The following is a 24,410-nucleotide window of genomic DNA, read 5'->3' as shown; positions in this document are numbered from 1 at the left end:
TCAGTGAAAGGCACATGACAGCCTGCTTTGAGTTTGCCCAAAGGCACCTAAAGACTCTCAGACCGTGAGAAACAAGATTCTCTGGTCTGATGAAACCAAGATTGAATTCTATGGCCTGAATGCCAAGCGTCACGTCTAGAGGAAACCTAGCACCATCCCTACGGTGAAGCATGGTGGTGACAGCGTCATGCTGTGGGGATGTTTTTTAGCAGCAGTGACTGGGAGACTAGTCAGGATCGAGAGAAAAATGAACAGAGCAAAGTACAGAGATCCTTCATGAAAACCTGCTCCAGAGCACTCAGCTCCCCAGAATGGGGTGAAGGTTCACCTTTCAACAGGACAATGACCCTAAGCACACAGCCAACACAACACGAGTGGTTTCGGGACAAGTCTCTGTATGTCCTTGAGTGGCCGAGCCAGATCCCAGACATGAACCCGATCTAACATCTCTGGAGAGACCTGAAAATATCTGTGCAGCGACACTCTCCATCCAACCTGACAGAGCTTGAGAGGATCTGTGGAGAAGAATGGGAGACTCTCCTAAAATCAAATTTATTTATATAGCCATTCTTACATCAGCTGATATCTCAAAGTGTTGTATAGAAACCCAGCCTAAAACCCCAAACAGCATGCAATGCAGGTGTAGAAGCATGGTGGCTAGGAAAAACTCCCTAGAAAGGCCAAAACCTAGGAAGAAACCTAGAGAGAAACCAGGCTATGAGGGGTGGCCAGTCCTCTTCTGGCTGTGCCGGGGTGGAGATTATAACAGAACATGGCCAAGATGTTCAAATGTTCATAAATGACCAGCATGGTCAAATAATAATAATCACAGCAGTTGTCAAGGATGCAGCAAGTCAGCACCTCAGGAGTAAATGTCCTAAAACAGGTGTGCAAAGCTTGTAGTGTCAGACTCGAGGCTGTAATCACTGCCAAAGGTGCTTCAACAAAGTACTGGGTAAAGGATCTGAATTCTTATGTAAATGTGATATGTCTATTTTTATAAATTTGTAAAAATTTCAGTTTTTGCTTTGTCATTGTGTGTAGATTGATGGGGGGGGAAAACGATTGAATCCATTTTAGAAAAAGGCTGTAATGTAACAAAATGTGAACAAGTCAAGGGGTCTGAATCCTTACCGAATGCACTGTATACACTTGCGCACACCCACACACAATTTATTAGGTACACCCATCCAGTACTGGATCGGACTCTCCTTGGCCTCCAGAACAGCCTGAATTCTTTGGGGAATGGATTCTATGAGTCTAACATTCCACAAGGATGTTGGTCCATGCTGACACTATGGCACCACACAGTTGTTGCAGAATGGACGATGGTACACCACTGCCACTAGCAGGGATTCATCAGACCAGCCAATGTTTTTCCGCTCAATTGTCCAGTATTGGTGATCCCCTGCCCACTGGAGCCGCTTCTTCTTGTTTTTAGCTGATTGGCGTGGAACCCGGTGTGGTCGCCTGCTGCAATAGCCCATCCGTGATAGACGAGTTGAACATTCCGACATGCCATTCTGCACACCACTGTTGTACTGCACCGTTATTTGTTGGTTTGTAGCCCACCTGTTAGTTCACACCATTCTCTGTTAACCTCTCTCATCAATGAGCCGTTCTGGCCCAAAGGACTGCCGCGGACTGGATGTGTTTTTGTTTGTTGCACCATTCTTGGTAAACCTGTGCGCCTGGCACTGACGATCACACTCAAAGTCACATGCTTTGCCCATTCTAACATTCAATCGAACAATAAACGAAAGCCTCGATGCCTGTTTGCCTGCTTTATATAGCAAGCCACGGCCACATGACTCGTGGTCTGTAGGAGCAACCCCTCTTTATGAACGGGTGGTGTACCTAATAAACTGGCCAGTGAGTGAAAATAAATTCGATATAGACCTTCCATGCACTGGGAGAGGGGGTGAGTTCAGGCTTACTCCTAAGGTTGCTTTCTGGTTTAGGGTTGTGTTGAAACAGACCCCCTGGTCCACGTTCCCTTAATTGATTCGATTTCATGGCTGGAACGCAGCTACATGACCAGAGGAAACAATGGAAGTCCCTTGGTGATTGCTTTAAACTCAATAACAGAGAAGGGGGACCTGGGAGGCTGGAGGCCATTGCCCATGCCCTGAGTTTAGCTAGGGAACAGCCAGCAAACGCACCGATAGCTAAACATGCCTCTGGGCCTCTCCTGAAATCAGAGTTGATATCCAGCTCTCTTTTCCCTAATCCACACAGGCAGATTTTTGTTACATTTTACCAAAGCTACTACACTCAAGAGGAACCTGAAAACATTACTTTTGACTGCTTCGGGTAACACGCTGTTCCCGACGAGACTCTGGCTCAATCAGTGCATCGTGGCTGAACACTGAAGACAGGGGAGGGAGGAAAGAAAACAGCAAGGGACTGATAAAGACAGAGGGAGGAGAGATGGAGACAGACAAGAGTGACAGAGAGAGGGAGACAAAGGAAAGTTTGACCTCCTCAGCCAAAAGGGACACTGGGTCCAGATCACACAGTGTCCTGTCCTTTCTAGCTGGGCCAGGATTTCAACACTGGAAATAGAACCATCCTCTCTCTCTCGGTGTCTGCTGTCAGAGGTGCTAATAGAAACAGAAGAGGACACTGTGGTCTGGTCTCCCTCATTCAGTCAGAGAGCCGCCAATCCCAGTCCTGCCCAACTGTGAAAATCCCAGCTTTAAAAAATGTTTTTTCCTGCCATCGCGACTTGACTGGAATCGGCGTGGATACCATCTGGAAGGCATTAGAAACCACCACCTGGAAACATCCCAATCGCAAAATTAAACTTTGGGATTACCAACATTTTACGGGGAAAAAACAACTTCCAGACATGAGTGGCTCCATTTCAACCCCACTTTTCAAAATCTGGTTTCATCAGATTTCCAAGAGCAGGAGGAAGGAGGTAGGAGGAGGATGATGAGGAGGTGGGATGAGGAAGAATGAGTTGGGAGGAAGATGAGGAGGAGGGGGGATATGAGTCTGGTCTCTTAGCACATGGTTAAGACAGGACACCCAATAGGTCACATCGTCGAGAGCCTGTTTGTTATGGTTGGTAATGAAATGAAAATAAGCCACCTCCTATAGGGTGCTTGCTCCCGAGCAACAGAGTTCTGACAGAGGAACAGCCTTCATGAAGCAGATAGGATCACACAATTAAAGCAAGTCCACGTCTGAAACGTCCGTCATTGATTAAGCTGGAATAACATGAGGGATTTAGGATGGTTGGAGAAAAAAAGGCAGGCCGTCTCACAGCACATGCCGGGGAAGTCAGAGGAACGTAACCCTAACATATCCTAGATGTTAGATATAGGCAAGCTATTGAAGGAACTGGGATCTTGAGGTCGTGAAAAAAGGCTTGATTTGACCGAAAATGGAGAGGAAATGGTGTGTGCGAGTGAGGAAGTCATTTTCATCAATGATGATGATGGAGTAGTGTGTTTTATTAGATTCCCAGCACAGCTCAAGAGAGGCAATGTGGTGGTGTGGTGTGCGTGTTGATATGAATTCACTCTGGAAACTCTCGTCTTGGCATGAATGTTGGTTCTACACCCAAGGGTGCACTCAAAAGACGGGCTGAACTGTGTTCTGTTCCTCTGGACCTGCTGGTAAGTCAAGCAGCACAGCATCCCAGGGTCATCCAAGGTTGTCAGGTGGAGAGTTTAAAATGGCTGCCAAGTATGCATCTCCCTCTCCCCTGTCCTGAGCCTACCCCTCACTTCAATGGGTCATTGCTATCTGCTCTGTAGTTCGCCAACCACTGAACTGCTCAATGTGATTGCCAGATATGGTCCTCAACATGACCCGTACAGTTCGACTTATAAAGACAAAATCTCCATCAAGTCAACGATGTCCAACAAAACTTTTGGTCAGTAATGCACACACTAAAATGGATATTATGCCATGTCAAAGTGCTGAGTGCACCAAACGCGTAAGCCTACCAAGTTTCATGTGCCTCAGCAGACAACAAATGAACAAGGATGTTTTACTGTAGGGTTGACACTTTTCACCGACTCCTAACTTAACTTTCTGATGTAATCTAACCTTGTGCTGTAGTCTCACAAAAAAAATACAGCTTTACTCAGAGACTCACAAAAAAACATAGTGATTTCATCAGTCTACTACTAGCACCACAAGAGAGGCCCCACCACGCTGGATCAGGACCTAAAGTTGTGTTTGCATCGTAGGGGCTTGGCAGGGGTACCCAGACTATGTAGACAGGATCTGGGAAGAGGAGTTCAGGGGTGGGGGGCTACATCATGTATGCCTGCTTCAAGAGAGCTGTCCAAGTCTATGCTGGAGCAGCACCCAGACATATTAGGGTTGTCTGTGGCCCGTAAAAAATAATGGGTGAGCGCATCGTCCTACAAAAGCATTCCATCTTCTCCTCCTGGGACGAGCCTCACAAGAACAGCCAACCGGGAGGCTATGCTGTGAGCACAGCCACAAGACTGGGGGCACACATGCTCACTCTCCCAGCCTGTTAAGAGCTTTGGCAGCCTTGACAACACTGTTCTGATTGCCAATCTCCCAATTGAGCATTTCCACCCCAAAGCTCTTGATCCCTAGCAAACACAAACACACACCCTAAATCAAATCTAATTTTATTTGTCACATGGTTTGTAAACAGGTGTAAACTTAGAGTGAAATACTTACTTACCAACAATGCAGAGAGAAAACTAGAGAAAACATTTTAAAAAGTAAAACACGTGGACTAAATACAATGAGTAAGGATAACTTGGCTACATACACGGGGTACCAGTACCGAGTCGATGTGCAGGGGTATGAGGTAGTTGAGGTAGATACTGTATGTACATATACAGTTGAAGTCAGAAGTTTACATACACTTAGGTTAGAGTCATTAAAACTCATTTTTCAACCACTCCACACATTTCTTGTTAACAAACTATAGTTTTGGCATTTGGCACACTTTGCGCATGAGACAAGTCATTTTTCCAACAATTGTTTACAGACAGATTATTTCACTTATAATTCACTGTATCACAATTCCAGTGGGTCAGAAGTTTACATACACTAAATTGACTGTGCTTAAAGCAACTTGGAAAATTCCAGAAAATTACGTCATGGCTTTAGAGGCTTCTGATAGGCTTATTGACATCATTTGAGTCAATTGGAGGTGTACCTGTGGATGTATTTCAAGGCTCACAAACTCAGTGCCTCTTTGCTTGACATCATGAGAAAAATCTAAAGAAATCAGCCAAGACCTCAGAAAAAATGTTTGTAGACCTCCACAAGTCTGGTTCATCCTTGGGAGCAATTTCCAAACACCTGAAGGTACCACGTTCATCTGTACAAACAATATAAACACCATGGGACCACGCAGCCGTCATACCGCTCAGGAAGGAGACGCGTTCGTCTCCTAGAGATGAACGTACTTTGGTGCGAAAAGTGCAAATCAATCCCAGAACAAAAGCAAAGGACCTTGTGAAGATGCTGGAGGAAACAGGTACAAAAGTATCTATATCCACAGTAAAATGAGTCTAATATCAACATAACCTGAAAGGCCTCAGCAAGGAAGAAGCCACTGCTCCAAAACTGCCATAAAAAAAGCCAGACTACGGTTTGCAACTACACATGGGGGACAAAGATTGTACTTTTTGGGAAAATGTCCTCTGGTCTGATGAAACAAAAATAGAACTGTTTGGCCATAATGACCATCGTTATGTTTGGAGAAAAAGGGGGAGGCTTGCAAGACGAAGAACACCATTCCAAAAGTGAAGCACGGGGGTGACAGCATCATGTTGTGGGGGTGCTTTGTTGCAGGAGGGACGGGTGCACTTCACAAAATAGATGGCATCATGAGGGAGGAAAATTATGTGGATATATTGAAGCAACATCTCAAGACATCAGTCAGGAAGTTAAAGATTGGTCGCAAATAGGTCTTCCAAATGGACAATGACCCAAGCATACTTCCAAAGTTGTGGCAAAATGGCTTAAGGACAACAAAGTCAAGGTATTGGAGTGGCCATCACAAAGCCCTGACCTCAATCCTATAGAGTATTTGTGGGCAGAACAGAAACAGTGTGTGCGAGCAAGGAGGCCTCCAAACCTGACTCAGTTACACCAGCTCTGTCAGGAGCAATGGGCCAAAATTCACCCAACTTCTTGTGGGAAGCTTGTGGAAGGCTACCCGAAACGTTTGACCCAAGTTAAACAATTTAAAAGGCAATGCTCCAAATACTAATTGAGTGCATGTAAACTTCTGACCCAACTGGGAATGCGATGAAAAAAATTATATTATTCTGACATTTCACATTCTTAAAATAAAGTGTTGATCCAAACGGACGTAAAACAGGGAATTTTTACTAGGATTAAATGTCTGGAATTGTGAAAAACTGAGTTTAAATACATTTGGCTAAGGTGTGTGTAAACTTCTGACGAGGCAACATGATAGATAAACAGCAGCAGCATATGTGATGAGTCAAAAGAGTTAGTGCAAAGAGGGTCAACTCAGATAGTTAAGTAGTTAATCAATAGCTACCCGGACAAACTATTTAGCAGTCCTATGGCTTAGGGGTAGAAGCTGTTCAGCGTCCTGTTGGTTGCAGACTTGGTGCAACGCTACCGCTTGCCGTGTGGTAGCAGAGACAACAGTCTGACTTGGGTGACTGGAGTCTTAAAACTTTTAGGGCCTTCTTCTGATACCGCCTGGTATAGAGGTCCTGGATGTCAGGGAGCTCGGCCCTAGTGATGTCCTGGGCCTGATTAATGGGATGCTGCTGAGATGGGTTTCCTTCTGGAAGGTTCTCCCATCTCCACAGAGGAACTCTGGAGCTCTGTCAGAGTGATCATCGGGTTCTTGGTCACCTCCGCTGCCATAATAGACATCCACGTCTTTGGGGCCCGGGGAAGTGGGTTAACTGCCTTTCTCAGGGGCAGAACGACAGATTTTTACCTTGTAAGATTGGGGATTTGCTCTAACCACCCAATGCTCTAACCACATTGTAATTCCTTAGTGATATGGATTGGGGAACTTGAAGCTCTCGACCCACTCCACTATAGCCACGTTGATGTGGATAGGGACGTGCTCGTCCCTCCGTTTCCTGTAGTCCACAATTCTCTCCTTTGTTTTGCTGACATTGAGGGAGAGGTTATTTTCTTGGCACCACGCTGCCAGTTCACTGACCTCCCTATAGGTTGTCTCATCATCGTCAGTGACCAGGCCAACCACCGCTGTGCTGTCAGCAAACAAAATTATGGATTTGAGTTGTGCACGGCCATGCAGTCGTGAGTGAACAGGGAGTACAGAAGCACGCACCCCTGAGGGACCCCCTTGTTGAGGGTCAGTGTGGCAGATGGGTTGTTGTCTAACCTCACCACATGGGGGTGGCCCATCAGGAAGTCCAGGATCCAGTTGCAGAGGAATGTGTTCAAATCTAGAGTTCTTCGCTTAATGATGAGCTTTGAGGGCACTATGGTGTTGAACACTGAGCTACAGTCAATGAACAGCATTCTCATGTAGGTGTTCTTCTTAGCCAGGTGGGAGAGGGCAGTGTGGAGTGCAATAGAGATTGCGTCATCTGTGGATCTGTTGGGGCGGTATGCGAATTGGAGTGGGTCCAGGGTGTCTGGGATGGAGTTGATGTGAGCCATGATCAGCCTTTCAAAGCATTTCATGGCTACAGATGTGAGTGTTACAGGGCGATAGTCATTTAGACAGGTTACCTTTGCGTTCTTGGGGACAGTGACTAGGGTGGTCTGTATGAAATATGTAGGTATTACAGACTGGGTCAGGGAAAGTTTGAAAATGTCAGTGAAGACACTTTCTAGCTGGTCAGCGCATGCCCGAGTAAGTATCCTGGTAATTAGTCTGGCCCTGCGGCCTTGTGAATGTTAACCTGTTTAAAAGGTCTTACTCACATCGGTACGACTTCCTAGTCTAGTGTGCTACTGAATTGAATTCTGCGCACAGGTCCCGTTGAGCAGTAGCTGCGCAGAGGCAGGAAGCAGCAGGCGCAGTTGGGAGCCAGGGTTCTCGCTCTCTCCCCTCCCTCTATTCCACAATGTGTCTTCATTCATCTCACAGAGCACATGGAAAAGCCATTGCAGGGGGAAAAGCCCCTTCCTGCCGGCGAGGAGGCCTCGGACAGGCCCTGCTGCAGTCTCACATATTCCCCCTTCACTCCGCAAAACAGGAAATAGCCCTTTATTACAAAGGAGGAAGGTAAGAAGAGGAGAGGGGGTTGAAAAATAAATAAACGAGTGAGATTTTTGGCCGTCTGCCGTTTTATTTGTAGACAACCTTGTGCTCTGTCGGAGGGCTGCCTGCGAAGGGACGGCGAGGAGGCTTTGGGAGGCCTGAGAGGGAACCCTATCTGCTGTCCCTAGGCAGGGGGCTAATTTAACACAGGCCAAATGGGCCAGGACCACCGTGGTTCCACTCATGCGGGACAGCAGCAACACCGTGACCACACAGGCTAGCGCAGACCAGACAAAGGCTCAAGGGTTAGATAGGCTAGGGCAAGCTAGTCATAGGACGCTGCTGTGGGAAGGATCGCAATGACAAGGAACCACTGATGAGATTTTCCACGTCCTTGGTTCTCTCATAGGACGGTCCGTAAACCCTAAAATCTAACAAGGGTTAAAGACAGTAAATCCTTTGATAAGGGGAAAGTTAATACTTGAAAAAAATAAACACATCTGTTGCAATGAAATAAGAGGACCAAGAGAGAAAATACTAACTCCATCTCTCCATAGAGGTGTGTTCTGACACTGTTAGACTGAGTAGGTGAGGATCAGGAAGAAGCCCCTTGGAAGAGGGTGGGATGGGTTTCTGCCTCTCCCTCAGTGTGAGATGCTCTCTGGAACACCTCTTACCTTCCTCTCCCGTTCGAACCATCCCTCTACCCATCAGTCTCTCTACTAGACATCCCTCATTTCACCCTCCTCCCTACATCCCACACCTCCCTTTCCTATTTTACCTATCCTATTCTTCAGAAAAATCCACTTAAATCCACTTCAATCAGTGTAGATGAAGGGAAGGAGACGGGTTAAATAATTAATATAATTAAAATCATGATTTTTAAGCCTTGAGACATGGATTGTGTATGTGTGCCATTCAGAGGGTGAATGGGCAAGACGACATTTTAAAATGTAAGTGACTTTGAACAGGGTGTTAGTAGGAGCCAGGCGCACTGGTTTGTGTCAAGAACTTCAACGCCGTTGGGGTTTTCATGCTCATCAGTTTCATGTGTGTATCAAGAATGTTCCAGCACTCAAAGGACATCCTGCCAACTTGACACAACTGTGGGAAGCATTGGAGTCAACATGGGCCAGCATCCCTGTGGAATGCTTTTGACACATTGTAGAGTTAATGCTCAATGAATTGAGACAGAGGGCAAGAAGAGGTGCAACTCAATATTAGGAAGATGTTCATAATGTTTTGTACACTCAGTGTATATGTGTATGATCAAATCAAATCAAATTTTATTTGTCACATACACATGGTTAGCAGATGTTAATGCGAGTGTATCGAAATGCTTGTGCTTCTAGTTCCGACAATGCAGTAATAACCAACAAGTAATCTAACTAACAATGCAATGCAATGTAACTAACAATGTATAGACTGTATAGACTGTATATTAACAGAAGTTGTGCATATAACAGTAGTTATAATGTGAGCCTTGACTAGAATACAGTATATATACACGTATGAAGTAAGTAAACATTATTAGTGGGCAGTGTTCAATGACTATGTACATAGGGCAGAAGTCTCTAAGGTGCAGGGTAGAGTACCGGGTGGTAACAGTGACTAAGGGCAGGGCAGGGTACTGGGCGGAGCCGGGCTAGTGGTGACTATTAACAGTCTGAAGGCCTGGAGATAGAAGCTGTTTGTTTCTCAGTCTTTCGGTCCCAGCTTTGATGCACCTGTACAGTCTCTGCCTTCTGGATGACAGCGGGGTTAACAGGCTGTGGCTCGGGTGGCTGAGGTCCTTGATGATCTTCTTGGCCTTCCTGTGACACCGGGTGCTGTCGATGTCCTGGAGGGCCCTGTGGTTGCGGACGGTGCAATTGCCATCCCAGGCGGTGATACAGCCCGACAGGATACTCTGAATGGTGCATCTGTAGTTTGCGAGGGTCTTAGTGGCCAAGCCAAATTTCTTCAGCCTCCTGGATGGAACATTTCAGGTTGTCAGTGACATACACGTCAAAGAAGTTTAAGCTTTTTGCCCCTCTCCACTACGGCCCGGCGATTTGGATGGGGGCGTGCTCTCTCTGCCATCTCCTGAGGCCCACGCAACATGTATCGTTGTTTCAAGTCGAATGCGCTCAGGCTGTCGTTGGATTTGCACCATTGGAGTTGGGACATCACAAGCTAAATCAATTGTTCAATTTTACCTTGCTGTGAGAAGCATTAGCACAGGCAAGTCTTGTTAGGCTTAGCTCTGCCACAGCCTCTGCCTTATTAGAAACAAATGGAGCATGTCTCTGTGTCTGTGGTTGCACCTTTAGAATGTGGAAAACTGCTTGTCTACAGCCCAAATAGTTCAAACATAAAATACCTTTTTCACCGTCTATAGCCCAAATAGTTCAAACATAAAATACCTTTTTCACCGTCTATAGCCCAAATAGTTCAAACATAAAATACCTTTTTCACCGTCTACAGCCCAAATAGTTCAAACATAAAATACCTTTTTCACCGTCTACAGCCCAAATAGTTCAAACATAAAATACCTTTTTCACCGTCTACAGCCCAAATAGTTCAAACATAAAATACCTTTTTCACCGTCTACAGCCCAAATAGTTCAAACATAAAATACCTTTTTCACCGTCTACAGCCCAAATAGTTCAAACATAAAATACCTTTTTCACCGTCTACAGCCCAAATAGTTCAAACATAAAATACCTTTTTCACCGTCTACAGCCCAAATAGTTCAAACATAAAATACCTTTTTCACCGTCTACAGCCCAAATAGTTCAAACATAAAATACCTTTTTCACCGTCTACAGCCCAAATAGTTCAAACATAAAATACCTTTTTCACCGTCTACAGCCCAAATAGTTCAAACATAAAATACCTTTTTCACCGTCTACAGCCCAAATAGTTCAAACATAAAATACCTTTTTCACCGTCTATAGCCCAAATAGTTCAAACATAAAATACCTTTTTCACCGTCTACAGCCCAAATAGTTCAAACATAAAATACCTTTTTCACCGTCTACAGCCCAAATAGTTCAAACATAAAATACCTTTTTCACCGTCTATAGCCCAAATAGTTCAAACATAAAATACCTTTTTCACCGTCTACAGCCCAAATAGTTCAAACATAAAATACCTTTTTCACCGTCTATAGCCCAAATAGTTCAAACATAAAATACCTTTTTCACCGTCTACAGCCCAAATAGTTCAAACATAAAATACCTTTTTCACCGTCTACAGCCCAAATAGTTCAAACATAAAATACCTTTTTCACCGTCTATAGCCCAAATAGTTCAAACATAAAATACCTTTTTCACCGTCTATAGCCCAAATAGTTCAAACATAAAATACCTTTTTCACCGTCTACAGCCCAAATAGTTCAAACATAAAATACCTTTTTCACCGTCTACAGCCCAAATAGTTCAAACATAAAATACCTTTTTCACCGTCTACAGCCCAAATAGTTCAAATATAAAATACCCTTTTCACCGTCTATAGCCCAAATCGTTCAAAAGGATAGGATGATATCTATGAGGGTGCCCTTGTTTACGGATTTGGGGTTGTACCTGGTGGGTTCATTGATAATTTGTGTGAGATTTAGAGCATCAAGCTTAGATTGTAGGATGGCCGGGGTGTTAACTTCTTGCGGATCAGTGGGACGCTACCGTCCCACCTGGCCAACAGCTGGTGAAATTGCAGAGCACCAAATTCAAATGAAATTACTATAAATATTAAAAACTTTCATGAAATCACAAGTGCAATACATCAGAATAAAGCTTAACTTGTTGTTAATCCAGGCGCCGTGTCAGATTTCAAAAAGGCTTTACAGCAAAAGCAAACCATGCGATTATCTGAGGACAGCGCCGAGCACACAAATGCATAACAAATAATTTTCAACCAGAGAGTTGCGACACGAAAGTCAGAAATAGCGATATAATATATGCCTTAACTTTGAAGATCTTCTTCTGTTGGCACTCCAAAAGGACCCAGTTACATTACAAATTGTCCATTTGTTTGATAAACTCTTTCTTTATATCCATAAAAACTCAGTGTAGCTGGCGCGCTTCAGTCAATAATCCACTCGTTTTCCCTCCTTCAAAATGCATACAAAATGAATCCCAAACGTTTATAATCAATACTTAGGTACCCTAAAACGCAAATAAACGATCAAATTTAAGATGGAGAATCGTTAGTCTTTACTGGAGAAAAATACTAAAGAATGCGCTAGCATTCACGCGCTACAGCCAAAATGAGAGCCACCTAGAAAACTTCAATTTCTGGCTAATTATTCCAAAAACCAGCCTGAAACTCTTTCTGAAGACTGTTGACATCTAGTGGAAGCCTGAGGAACTGCAATCGGGCACGATTTCACCTTATTATAAAAGTGCCAGCCATTGAAATCAGTGGTAGGATTAGCATGTTTGGGGAGGGGTTGTCCTCTGGATTTCACCTGCCATTTCAGTTCTGTTATACTCAAAAAAAAAAAAAAATGTTTTAGAAACTTGTGTTTTCTATCCAAATCTACCAATTATATGCATATCCTAGCAAAATACCGCCCCCCATCCCAAAAAGTTAACTAACCTCCAGACTAGCTTCAATGCCATACAACTCTCCTTCCGTGGCCTCCAACTGCTTTTGAAATGCAAGCAAAACTACATGCATGATCTTCAACCGATCGCTGCCCACACCTACCCGCCCGACCAGCATCACTACTCTGGACGGTTCGGACATAGAATATGTGGACAACTACAAATACCTAGGTGTCTGGTTAGACTGTAAACTCTCCTTCCAGACTCACATAAAAAAATCTCCAATCCAAAATAAAATCTAGAATCGGCTTCCTATTTCACAGCAAAGCATCCTTCACTCATGCTGCCAAACATACCCTAGTAAAACTGACCATCCTACCAAACCTTGACTTCGGCGAGGTCATTTACAAAATAGCCTCCAACACTCTACTCAGCTAATTGTATGCAGTCTATCACAGTGCCATCCGTTTGGTCACCAAAACCCCATACACTACCCACTACTGCGACCTGTATGCTCTCGTTGGCTGGCCCTCACTTCATATCCGTCGCCAAACTCACTGGCTCCAGGTTATAAGTCGTTGCTAGGTAAAGCCCTGCCTTATCTCAGTTCACTGGTCACCATAGCAGCACCCACCCGCAGCACACGCTCCAGCAGGTACATTTCACTGGTCACCCCCAAAGCCAATTCCTCATTCGGCCGCCTTTCCTTCCAGTTCTCTGCTGCCAATGACTGGAAGAAACGGCAAAAATCACTGAAGCTGGAGACTCCTATCTCCCTCACTAGCTTTAAGCACCAGCTGTCAGAGCAGCTCACAGATCACTGCACATAGCCAATCTATAAATAGCCCATCCAACTTCCTCATCACCATATTGGTTATTTATTATTGCTCCTTTGCACCCCAGTACCGCTACTTGCACAATCATATTCTGCACATCACCCCAGTGTTTAATTCATCATACTGTAATAATTTTGCCACTATGGCCTATTAATTGCCTCACCCCATTTATCCTACCTCATTTGCACACACTGTATATAGACTTTCTCTATTGTATTATTGACTGTATGTTTGTTTAGTCCGTGTGTAACTCTGTTGTCGTTTGTGTCAGGTACAGGATGGCAACAAGAACTGCACGAGTTACACCAGGAATGCACAATCCCTCCATCAGTGCTCAGACCGTCCGCAATAGGCTGAGAGAGGCTGGACTGAGGGCTTGTAAGCCTGTTATAAGGCAGGTCCTCACCAGACATCACCGGCAACACCGTCGCCTATGGGCACAAACCCACCATCACTGGACCAGACAGGACTGGCAAAAGGTGCTCTTCACTGACGAGTCGCGGTTTTGTCTCACCAGGGGTGATGGTCTGATTCACGTTTATCGTCAAAGGAATGAACATTACACCGAGGCCTGTATTCTGGAGCGGGATCAATTTGGAGGTGGAGGGTCCATCATGGTCTGGGGCGGTGTGTCACAGCATCATCGGACTGAACTTGTTGTCATTGCAGGCAATCTCAAAGCTGTGTGTTACAGGGGAGACATCCTCCTCCCTCATGTGTCACCCTTCTTGCAGGCTCATCCTGACATAACCCTCCAGCATGACAATGCCACCAGCCATACTGCTCGTTCTGTACGTGATTTCCTGCAAGACAGGAATGTCAGTGTTCTGCCATGGCCAGCGAAGAGCCCAGATCGCAATCCCATTGAGCACGTCTGGGACCTGTTGGATCGGCGGGTGAGGGCTAGGGACATTCCCCCCAGAAATGTCCGGGAATTTGCAGGTGCCGTGATGGAAGATTGGGGTAACATCTCACAGCAAGAACTGGCAAATCTGGTGCAGTGCATGAGGACGAGATGCACTGTAGTACTTAATGCAGCTGGTGGCCACACCAGATACTGAACGTTACTTTTGATTTTGACCCCCACCTTTGTTCAGGGACACATTATTCCATTGCTGTTAGTCACGTCTGTAGTACTTGTCTCAGTTGTTGAATTTTATGTTCATACAAATATTTACACATGTTACGTTTGCTGGAAATAAACGCAGTTGAGAGAGGACGTTTCTTTTTTTTGCTGAGTTTATAAAATCGATACAGTTACATATCAGGATATTATTTTTGCCGATATATCACAATATTACTTTAGTAATATTAGTCGGTTGTACCTGCACCAAAACTCCAGTATTTTTCCTTTGTAGCTTGTTCTCAATCTTCTGTTTAAAATCGTGAGCTAGTTAGTTTTCAGCACTTTTATTTCAACGACTGATCAAAACTCGTTTTCACATGAGTCTTTCTCGTCCCTCTGCAGCAGACGTATGGTGAGAAATATGTTTGGAACATATCGTATCGGCACCTAAGTACCGTGATAATATCTAGTGCTACCTCTCTCTGACCCGAGTCATAGAACCACCACAGACACCGTTGGGTTCCTGCTCTCACACATGGATTCCCAAAACTATGGAGGAAGTGACTTGAATCTAAAACTCTTCTGTTTAAACATGCCACTGGTCTCTTAAACTCCCTTAGCTCTTCAAAGTTCTGCTTCAGTCTCTTTATAAACTAAATAAAGTAAGCAGTTATGATTCCAGTTGTGTACTGTTATTTCACAGGGCATTTAACCCACCGCCCTCTCTTTTAAAAGCAAATCCCTTCCCAAGAACAATATGGCCCTTCACTAGCTACAACATATTTCTCATCCCAGAGCCAATTGCCAAAATCAGATTTGGATGGCTGATGGTTTCTAGGTTGTATGGCCTGGCAAAATATCTAAACCACAGGGCAGCAGGGTTCAACACATCTCAATGGACCCAGTAAATTAAATAGCAGAGTACAAAAAGAATGCTTTAATAGTCCAACATGCCAATAACCCCCCCAAAAACAACCTCTCCATCCTGCAGATCTCCTGCTCAGTTACGGTGGCATGAAGCACACGACTACATCATTCGCTGCTTCTGAGCGGACTTGAACAGCAACACCATAAAAGCACCGTGTCTGTCTGCTATTTCAACCCATTTATGAGGAGCGAGTGAAAGCCAATCTGTTTAGTGTCTCTGACTGTCTACAGACTGGAGAACATGTTCACCAGACTGCAGGGAACAGAACAGCAGTGCAATAGGGAAACACTATAGCAGGAGTGTACCCTTGTACTGTAGCTACAACAATGTATGGTGGTTAGTGTGCATGTTTCACTACAATCTGCTAAACCCATTCATTCAATACATTTACCCCTAGTTCTTCTGCATTCTGTTAGAGCCTCAAACAGAGAGCTGCTTATTTCTGGTTGCGTCTTTGCCATTGTTATCAACGCGCCGCAGCCATATCGATGCTCAAAAGTAGAACGGAGGCGATTGACTCATCTAAATTGCACTATAGGGGCTTGGGAATACGATGTCATTGCTAAAGTTGGCACATATTTAGTAGGAAACAACTTTTCCATCATCATCACATTGTGAAATGTACCTTAGATAAATGGCAATGGCAAGAAAAGTTTGTCAAAAATAGTTAGCAATGCTAACATTAGCCAGCTAAAATCTGGAAGTCTCCCCTCAATCTTAGCTAGCTAACATCATACTGCATCTAAAGTCACTCTGAAAACATCAAAATGATGACAAAAGGTTTCCCTACTAATTATTTGCCTTCTTTAGAAGCCACAGTAATAAACTGTAGAACGTTCAGTTGGGCATCAGTCCTAAAACAAAGGTTCAAAACAATATTGTGACGTAACGTGCAACCCATGAATAGTCCAATAGAAAATATGTGTATATTCTGACTGGTGGATATGTCGCTGTTCACATTTCATACAAACAATTAATACATATGAGGGTTCTGATAAAGCACATTACGACAACCTCCCAACTAACTCTGGACTGGGTCGGTGAGGAACAGCACATCATGCCCGATGAGTGCAAATCTTATTTCCATGCTGAATCCCCAATTTGTTAAGCATCCAAATAAATCTAAAAGAAGTGCTAGTCAAATGACTAGTCAAATAAAAAGGATGCCCACTGGAAGAAAACAAATGTAGGTTTGTCTCAGCAGCATTTCTATGATTGGGTATCGAGTCGACTGACATTAAACCTTACCTCTTCATCGGAGGTGTCGTGTTCATACTCGTCCCCCGGCTGGGCGGTGGCCAATCCCTGGAAGGTGGTGGTCAGTCCCTTCTCTCCTCTGCCATCAATGGCGCCTCCCTTGCCTTTCTTCATCTTCCTCTTCTCCTTTGATGCAGTTTTTTTGCCTTGCTGCTAATATGAAAACAAGACACCAAGGAATTTATATTAGAGAACACTGTTCACAACATGTTGATCTGCATGTGTTCAAGTTCTGGTACATTTTTAATGGTCGGCAAAAAAAGGTAAAGAACCTTGCGGATGTTAAAATAATATCTTTCTAATTATCTAAGGGGTTATAAAACTGATATGTGCACAGCCAATCAACTTTGACCTATAAGTAAAATAAAAGCTGTTTAGGAAATAAAACTTGTCGCCGGCTTGAAGGGACGATTGATCGTTTTATGTCCTATATGGCACAGTGACAGTTTCTTTTAGGATTCCCATTTATTTATTGCATTCAGTACACAGCTTCCTCTGCATAACACACACACACACACACACACACACAGGCACACACACAGGCACACACACAGGCACCAGAACGGCACATCCTGTGTGAGTGGAAGGAGGGTGAGGATAAAGGGGCTGCAAGGACCCACCATTGGACGTGCTTTACTGTGAGCCATCAGTCACAAAGGCAGAGCAGTCAAAAGTTCTCTTTACGGGAACCAGGGGATAGAGGGAAACAAGGGAGGCAGGGATGGATGGAGGAAGAGAAGTTCTTTGAGGCTGCAGTCTCATCCCCCTAGAGGCAGAGACGGGCAGGTGAGTAACCTGCTATGATTTATGCCTCCTGTGTGTCCCGGTATCTTTTGGCATGCAGCTCTAAGTGAAACGCTTCCTCCCTGATGCCTAGTTAAATCCCCATCAAGACAGAGCTGACTGGGCCCAGTTTTAATACTGAATGACTTTCGCCGCCCAGGAGACTCCAGTCAGATCAGAGTTCTCTGCTGTAGCCTCCCCCTGAACTGCACAAACAAGGTAAAGTGGGTTTGCAGAGGTGGCAGTTTAGGAAAGCCAAAACAGAAGCTTGTTTACTCCAATACACAGAAGAAAAAACATAAAAATAATTTTAAAAAGACTAGACCGAAGAGTAAGGCTTCCTCACTACACTAAAAGTCTGTGGGGGAGAGATGACCAGGCCAATCTGTTTACTATAACAGGGATGGGGAGTGTTGTGGGGCAGGAGTGGAGAGAGAGACAGTGAGAGATGGAGAGAAAAAGAGAGCGACAGAAGAGAGAGAGAGCGAGAGCCCACGACAGATTACTTGTCCAGATGATGTACGACGGAACAGCCAAAAGAGAAAGGCTCGCAGATTGGATCACGCAGTTTGAAAACCAGCAGTGGACTGGACTTCCAGCTGAGCCTGGTCCGGAGCCCATTTGACCACAACCGCTGACGAGGATGAAGTGTGGGAGAGAGCAGCTGAGGACGGGAAGGCACTGCACGGGTCAGTCAGGAGAGAGGCTGAGGACAGGAAGGCACTGCACGGGGTCAGTCAGGAGAGAGGCTGAGGACAGGAAGGCACTGCACAGGGTCAGTCAGGAGAGAGGCTGAGGACAGGAAGGCACTGCACGGGGTCAGTCAGGAGAGCGGCTGAGGACAGGAAGGCACTGCACGGGGTCAGTCAGGAGAAGAAGCCAAAAGGCAAGGACCATTCGGTTGCCCCATAAGTAATGCCACAAATTCTCCAAGTAGTGACCTCTTGACAGCCAAAATGTGTCAGCTTACCATTGCGTTATTGATAAATCGGTCAAATTCATAATCTCCGGCTCAAATCTCCTGAGGGCCTTCTGTTCTGAGCACATTCACGTCTACGCCAACACACAGGCGTTCAGACACACTCTGTCAGCCTCCACACATTGGCCAACAACTTGTTTTTAAACGTCTGTTGGCTCCCAGCAATGGGTTCCGCTCCGAGGCGGACGCAGGCGGGCCCCAGGTTCCCCATTACCGTACTGTTTCCTCTGAAATCACTATGAAACTAAAATCTGAGTTATAGGGTGAAGCCTGAATGAATCCGTCAGAAAGCATTCTCTGGGCCGTTCACACTTCCACTTAATTGGGAGCAAAACCTAAACGATAAGCCCACCTAGGCTCCCTGTCCCTGGCTTTGTCTGCTGTAGAACCTCCAACCAGAGAGAGGGGTCATCCTGGAGTGAACTTCTCTGGTACACAACCCTCACATAGAGCCCAGGGCAAATTGTCAAAAGGTAACAGGGGTGGGAGTTGTGTTAGCAGGGAGGAGTGGTAAGTGGATTCATGGACAAAATCAAGTGATGGGGATGTGCTTGTCCTTTTTGTTAACAAGGGGATACCATTCCGCCCAGTGTACCCTCAATGTGATCCCTGCCCTCACAACCCTCCTCCTCTCCAAACATTTAACGGCTGGAGGAGACATGCGTGTCACCCTTGGTGGAAGTGGCCCAGACGCATCTGCAGACCAGAGCTCCTGCGTGGGTGCATGAGGAGCAAATCCTTCCTGGTTACTGTAAGATGAGCCCCCCCCCTAGTCTTAATCTCCCCCTTCCTCCACCCTAACCCCATTTCATCTCCATCTCACACCCACTCACACGCCGAGAGCGCGGACCGAGCGGCCGGCCGACAGCAGAGCTGGCCGGATCAGAGTGAGCTGGCCACGTCCGACCGCTGCACCAGGGGACTCTCCCAGGGACCATAAAGCCTCCAGCAGCCACATTAACTTCTGCCTGGTGTGCTGAAGGCCCAGATCCTTAAATCACAAGAGTCCAGGAACAGGGGGAAGAGTGGGAAAAAAGAAAAGAAAACCACAGGGTCTCAGTCAGGGCCTGGATGGATTAAAAAGCTGGAGTGGGGAACAATGCATGCATCCACCCCCCCCCCCCCTCCCCATTACCAGACCACAGCAGTTCCAGACAATGGTTTCAAGGTTTCACATTTGTTCCAATGTGCCTTTGCAATAATATAAACACACAATTTAGAAAAAGAAAATTAAGTTGAACCTTTTCTTGTCCTCCTCTCCCAAGAGGTTTGTGTCTCCGTATTTTGGCATGGTCACATTTACTTGAAGGACTGCACACTTGACAAAATAAAAACCAAGATCAGTATTTGGGTTGAGTGATGCAGGAATCTGCATGGCAGCAATAAAGATAAATAATCTTTCATGTGCGACTAGTCTCAGTTCTACATTAAGAGACAATGAAGATGACCGGAGGATAAGCTGACATAATAAAATTAAGTCATTCCCACCCACCTTGCATGACAGCTAGGGAATTTTGAGCACAACAGAGAAGAAGAATTAACTGATATAGCAACTATTCCACCAGTACCAGACAAATGGACCTACCTATCAACCCCATCCTGTTCTCCTCCCATAGTCACAGTGGCTCCATCCTTATTTGCAAACCACTTCTGACAGAGGAGTCTGGACTTTCTGAAGATGGAGTGAGGGGGGTAGATGGTGCATGGGTAGATAATCCCAGCCCGTCCGCACAACAGGCCTTTTAACAGGCTGTCATTGTAACTAAGAATTTGCTCTTAAATTGACTTGCCTGGTTAAATAAAGGTTACATAAAGGTTTTGTTTAAAAGGCAGATGTGGGATTTACGGAAGACTGGCAAGAGCAGACAGTGGGACCGATAGAAAATAAATTTGCCTGTTGCGGTTTGAGTCAAAAGCTCATAGTATATACAACATGCACTAGGGGGTAGTAAAGAGTAAGCAAGTTGAAATCCACACAAGCTGAATGTTATTTCATCCAGTGTATAACTCATCTAGAGTTGTAGACATACACACGTGAGTTGGTTATAATGACAAGCGGTGAAAATGCCTTTGAAAAAAATTATCTTACTGCAAGAACAAAACTTATATTTATTAAGATGACATTTTGCCTACAACAACAGGGCTTCCCAATTTGGGGGCCAGCGACCCCATTATTCGCTACCCCACCATGCGAATGGATAAGTTGAAGTCGGAAGTTTACATACACCTTAAATGTATTTGTCTAAACTCTAGTTTCACAATTCCTGACATTTAATCCCAGTAAAAATTATCTGTCTTAGGTCAGTTAGGATCACCACTTTATTTGAAGAATGTGAAATGTCAGACTAATAGTAGAGAGAAATATTTTTTTCAGCTTAAAATAAATTTCATTACATTCCCAGTGGGTCAGAAGTCTACATAGACTCAATTAGTATTTGGTAGCATTGCCTTTAAATTGTTTAACTTGGGTCAAATGTTTTGGGTAGCCTTCCACAAGCTTCCCACAATAAGTTGGGTGAATTTTGGCCCATTCCTCCTGACAGAGCTGGTGTAACTGAGTCAGGTTTGTAGGCCTCCTTGCTTGCACATGCTTTTTCATTTCTGCCCACAAACCTTCTATGGGATTGAGGTTAGGGATTTGTGATGGCCACTCCAATACCTTTACTTTGTTGTCCTTAGCCATTTTGCCACAACTTTTGAAGTATGCTTGGGGTCATTGTCCATTTGGAAGACCCATTTCCGACCAAGCTTTACCTTCCTGGCTGATGTCTTGAGATGTTGCTTCAATATATCCACATCATTCCCCCCACCCCCAATTATTTCATCTATTTTGTGAAGTGCACAAGTCCCTCCGGCAGTAACGCACCCCCACAACATGATGCTGCCACCCCCGTGCTTCACAGTTGGGATGGTGTTCTTCGGCTTGCAAGCCTGCCCCCTTTTTCCTCCAAACATAATGATGGTCATTATGGCCAAACAGTTCTATTTTTGTATCATCAGACCAGAGGACATTTCTCCAAAAAGTACAATCTTTGTCCCCATGTGCAGTTGCAAACCGTAGTCTGGCTTTTTTAATGGCGGTTATGGAGCAGTGGCTTCTTCCTTGCTGAGCGGCCTTTCAGGTTATGTTGATAAAGGACTCATTTTACTGTGAATATAGATATGTTTGTACCCGATTCCTCCAGCATCTTCACAAGGTCCTTTGCTGTTGTTCTGCGATTGATTTGCACTTTTCGCACCAAAGTACGTTCATCTCTAGAAAGCAGAACACATCTCCTTCCTGAGAGGTACGACAGCTGAGTGGTCCCATGATGTTTATACTTGCGTACTATTGCTTGTACAGATGAACGTGGTACCTTCAGGCATTTGGAAATTGCTCCGAAGGATGAACCAGACTTGTGGTCTACAATTTTTCTTGGCTGATTTCTTCTGATTTTCCCATGATGTCAATCAAAGAGGCCCTGAGTTTGAAGGTAGGCCTTGAAATATGTCCACAGGTACACCTCCAATTGACTCAAATTAGGTCAATTAGCCTATCAGAAGCTTCTAAAGCCATGACATTGTTTTCTGGAATTTTCAAGGCACAGTCAACTTAGTGTATATACACTTCTGACCCACTGAAATTGTGATACAGTGAATTATAAGTGAAATAATATGTCTGTTAACAATTGTTAGAAAAATGACTTGTGTCATGCATAAAGCATATGTCCTAACCGACTTGCCAAAACTTCCAACTTCAACTTAATGTAATCAACAGCCAATGTTTACTTTAATTTGGGCTCTGACGGTCTATTTCAAATCAGTCTGACAGTACTTCTGACGGTATTTAAATCAGAAGGAAGTATGGTTTGAAGAAGTTACTGAAATGCATCAAAAATGTATTAGGAAGTTCAGAAGACGATCAGCTAATATATTTTTTTAATCTTCTGTGTAGGAAAGAACATAATTCATTATATTTTCTCTCCAGTCTGATTTAGTGCCTGGTCTTGTCAACTCCACGTTCTAATGAGGCTTGTGGGCATTGTAGAAAGAAACACAAGACACATACGTGTTCTTGAGAGTCTATCTTTCAGTGATGGGGTTTTAATATTTTGTCAGTTAAAACAGACAGACATATTTATAGGAAGAAAAACAGAAACCGCTCTGTTTATTACAACCGCATCTAGCGGCTACTGGAGGTTTGTTCTATGAACAAAGAACCATTTTACTTCAGGGTTTCTCTTGCGACACCCTTTTCAAATCAGGTGACCCCACATGGGGTTGCGACCCCTAGTTTAGGAAAAGCTGGCCTAAAAGTAAATGTATTATGCTTGAAATAAACAAAGTCAACACATTAAAGTCAATACATTAACTTTTTTTTTTAAATGTATCATAAAAAAATAAATTTAAAAGGAATGTCTATATTCTGAACATTTCTATATATAATCCACACTACTAGTAGAAAGGTAACTACCATAGAATTGTCTTTTTAGTCTATGCAGTAGCCTGGTGAATATTTACTCAAATGTTTTCAAAGGATTGCACTTACATAAAACCAGAAATAGCAGGTAGGAGCGTTGGGCCAGTAACCGAAAGTTTGCTGGATCGAATCCCCGAGCTGACAAATGTAAAAATCTGTCGTTCTTCCCCTGAGCAAGGCAGTTAACCCACTGTTCCCCGGGCGCCAAAGACGTGGATTAAGTCAGACCTCCACACCTCTCTGATTGAGAGGGGTTGGGTTAAATGCCGAAGACGCATTTCAATTGAATGCATTCAGTTGTACAACTGACTAGGTATCCCCCTTTCATCTGATATTGGCACTTGATGTACGAAGCAGTGCTTCCTAGCAGTACTCAGGCAGGTAGAACAGGGCTGGGCAAGGGTCTGTGCCTCAACTGGTATGAGCAACGTCAATATTAGTTATAAAATGAGCTACAAACAATTCAAAGACGTTACAACTATACAGTTGCAAGAAAAAGTATGTGAACCCTTTGGAATTATCTGGATTTCTGCATAAATGGTTCATAAAATTAGATCTGATCTTCATCTAAGACAACTAATTATTGTATTTTTTCTTGTCTGTATTGAATACATAATTTAAACATTCACAGTGTAGGTTCGAAAAAGAATGTGAACACCTAGGCTAATGACTTCTCCAAAAGCCAATTGGAGTCAGGAGTCAGCTAACTGGGAGTACAATCAATGAGACGACATTGGAGATGTTGGTTAGAGCTGCCTTGCCCTATAAAAAAAAACTCACAAAATTTGAGTTTGCTATTCACAAGAGGCATTGCCTGATGTGAACTATGCCTCAAACAAAAGAGATCTCAGATCTCAGAATTGTCGATTTGCATAAAGCTGGAAAGGGTTACAAAAGTATCTCTAAAAGACTTGACGTTCATCAGTCCACAGTAAGACAAAATGTATGTAAATGGAGAAAGTTCAGCACTGTTGCTACTCTCCCTAGGAGTGGCCGTCCTGCAAAGATGATTGCAAGAGCACAGCGCAGAATGATCAATGAGGTTAAGAAGAATCCGAGTGTCAGCTAAATGCTAACATCTCTGTTGACGAGTCTACGATACGTAAAATACTGAACAAGAATGGTGTTCATGGGAGGACACCACGGAAGAAGCCACTGCTGTCCAAAATAAACATTGCTACACGTCTGAAGTAAGCAAAAGAGCATCTGGATGTTCCACAGCGCTACTGGCACAATTTCTGTGGACAGATGAAACTACAGTTGAGTTGTTTGGAAGGAACACACAACACTATGTGTGGAGATAAAACGGCACAGAACACCAACATCAAAACCTCAGCCCCACTGTAAAGTATGGTGGAGGGAGCATCATGGTTTGGAGCTGCTTTGCTGCCTCA

At 44.3% G+C, this 24,410-nt stretch overlaps 1 protein-coding gene across 2 annotated transcripts in view; it reads right to left on the bottom strand.

The window, feature by feature from the left end:
- LOC110488045 (ribosome biogenesis protein bop1) overlaps window positions 1-24,410 on the bottom strand; it is a 179,859-nt gene that overhangs the window by 129,643 nt on the left and 25,806 nt on the right. The window contains exon 3 of one of the 2 annotated variants that reach the window (XM_036970800.2): window positions 16,787-16,948. In XM_036970800.2, coding sequence (XP_036826695.2) covers window positions 16,787-16,948 — 162 coding nt within the window. The remainder of the gene's footprint in view (window positions 1-16,786; window positions 16,949-24,410) is intronic. The other variant, XM_036970801.2, reaches the window with a different exon arrangement.

Source organism: Oncorhynchus mykiss, chromosome 30 (assembly GCF_057628025.1).
Source record: "Oncorhynchus mykiss isolate SJ-2025 chromosome 30, ASM5762802v1, whole genome shotgun sequence".
Lineage (NCBI taxonomy): Eukaryota > Metazoa > Chordata > Actinopteri > Salmoniformes > Salmonidae > Oncorhynchus > Oncorhynchus mykiss.
The sequence above is the reverse complement of the archived record's forward strand: the minus strand, read 5'-3'. Positions and strand labels throughout refer to the sequence as shown.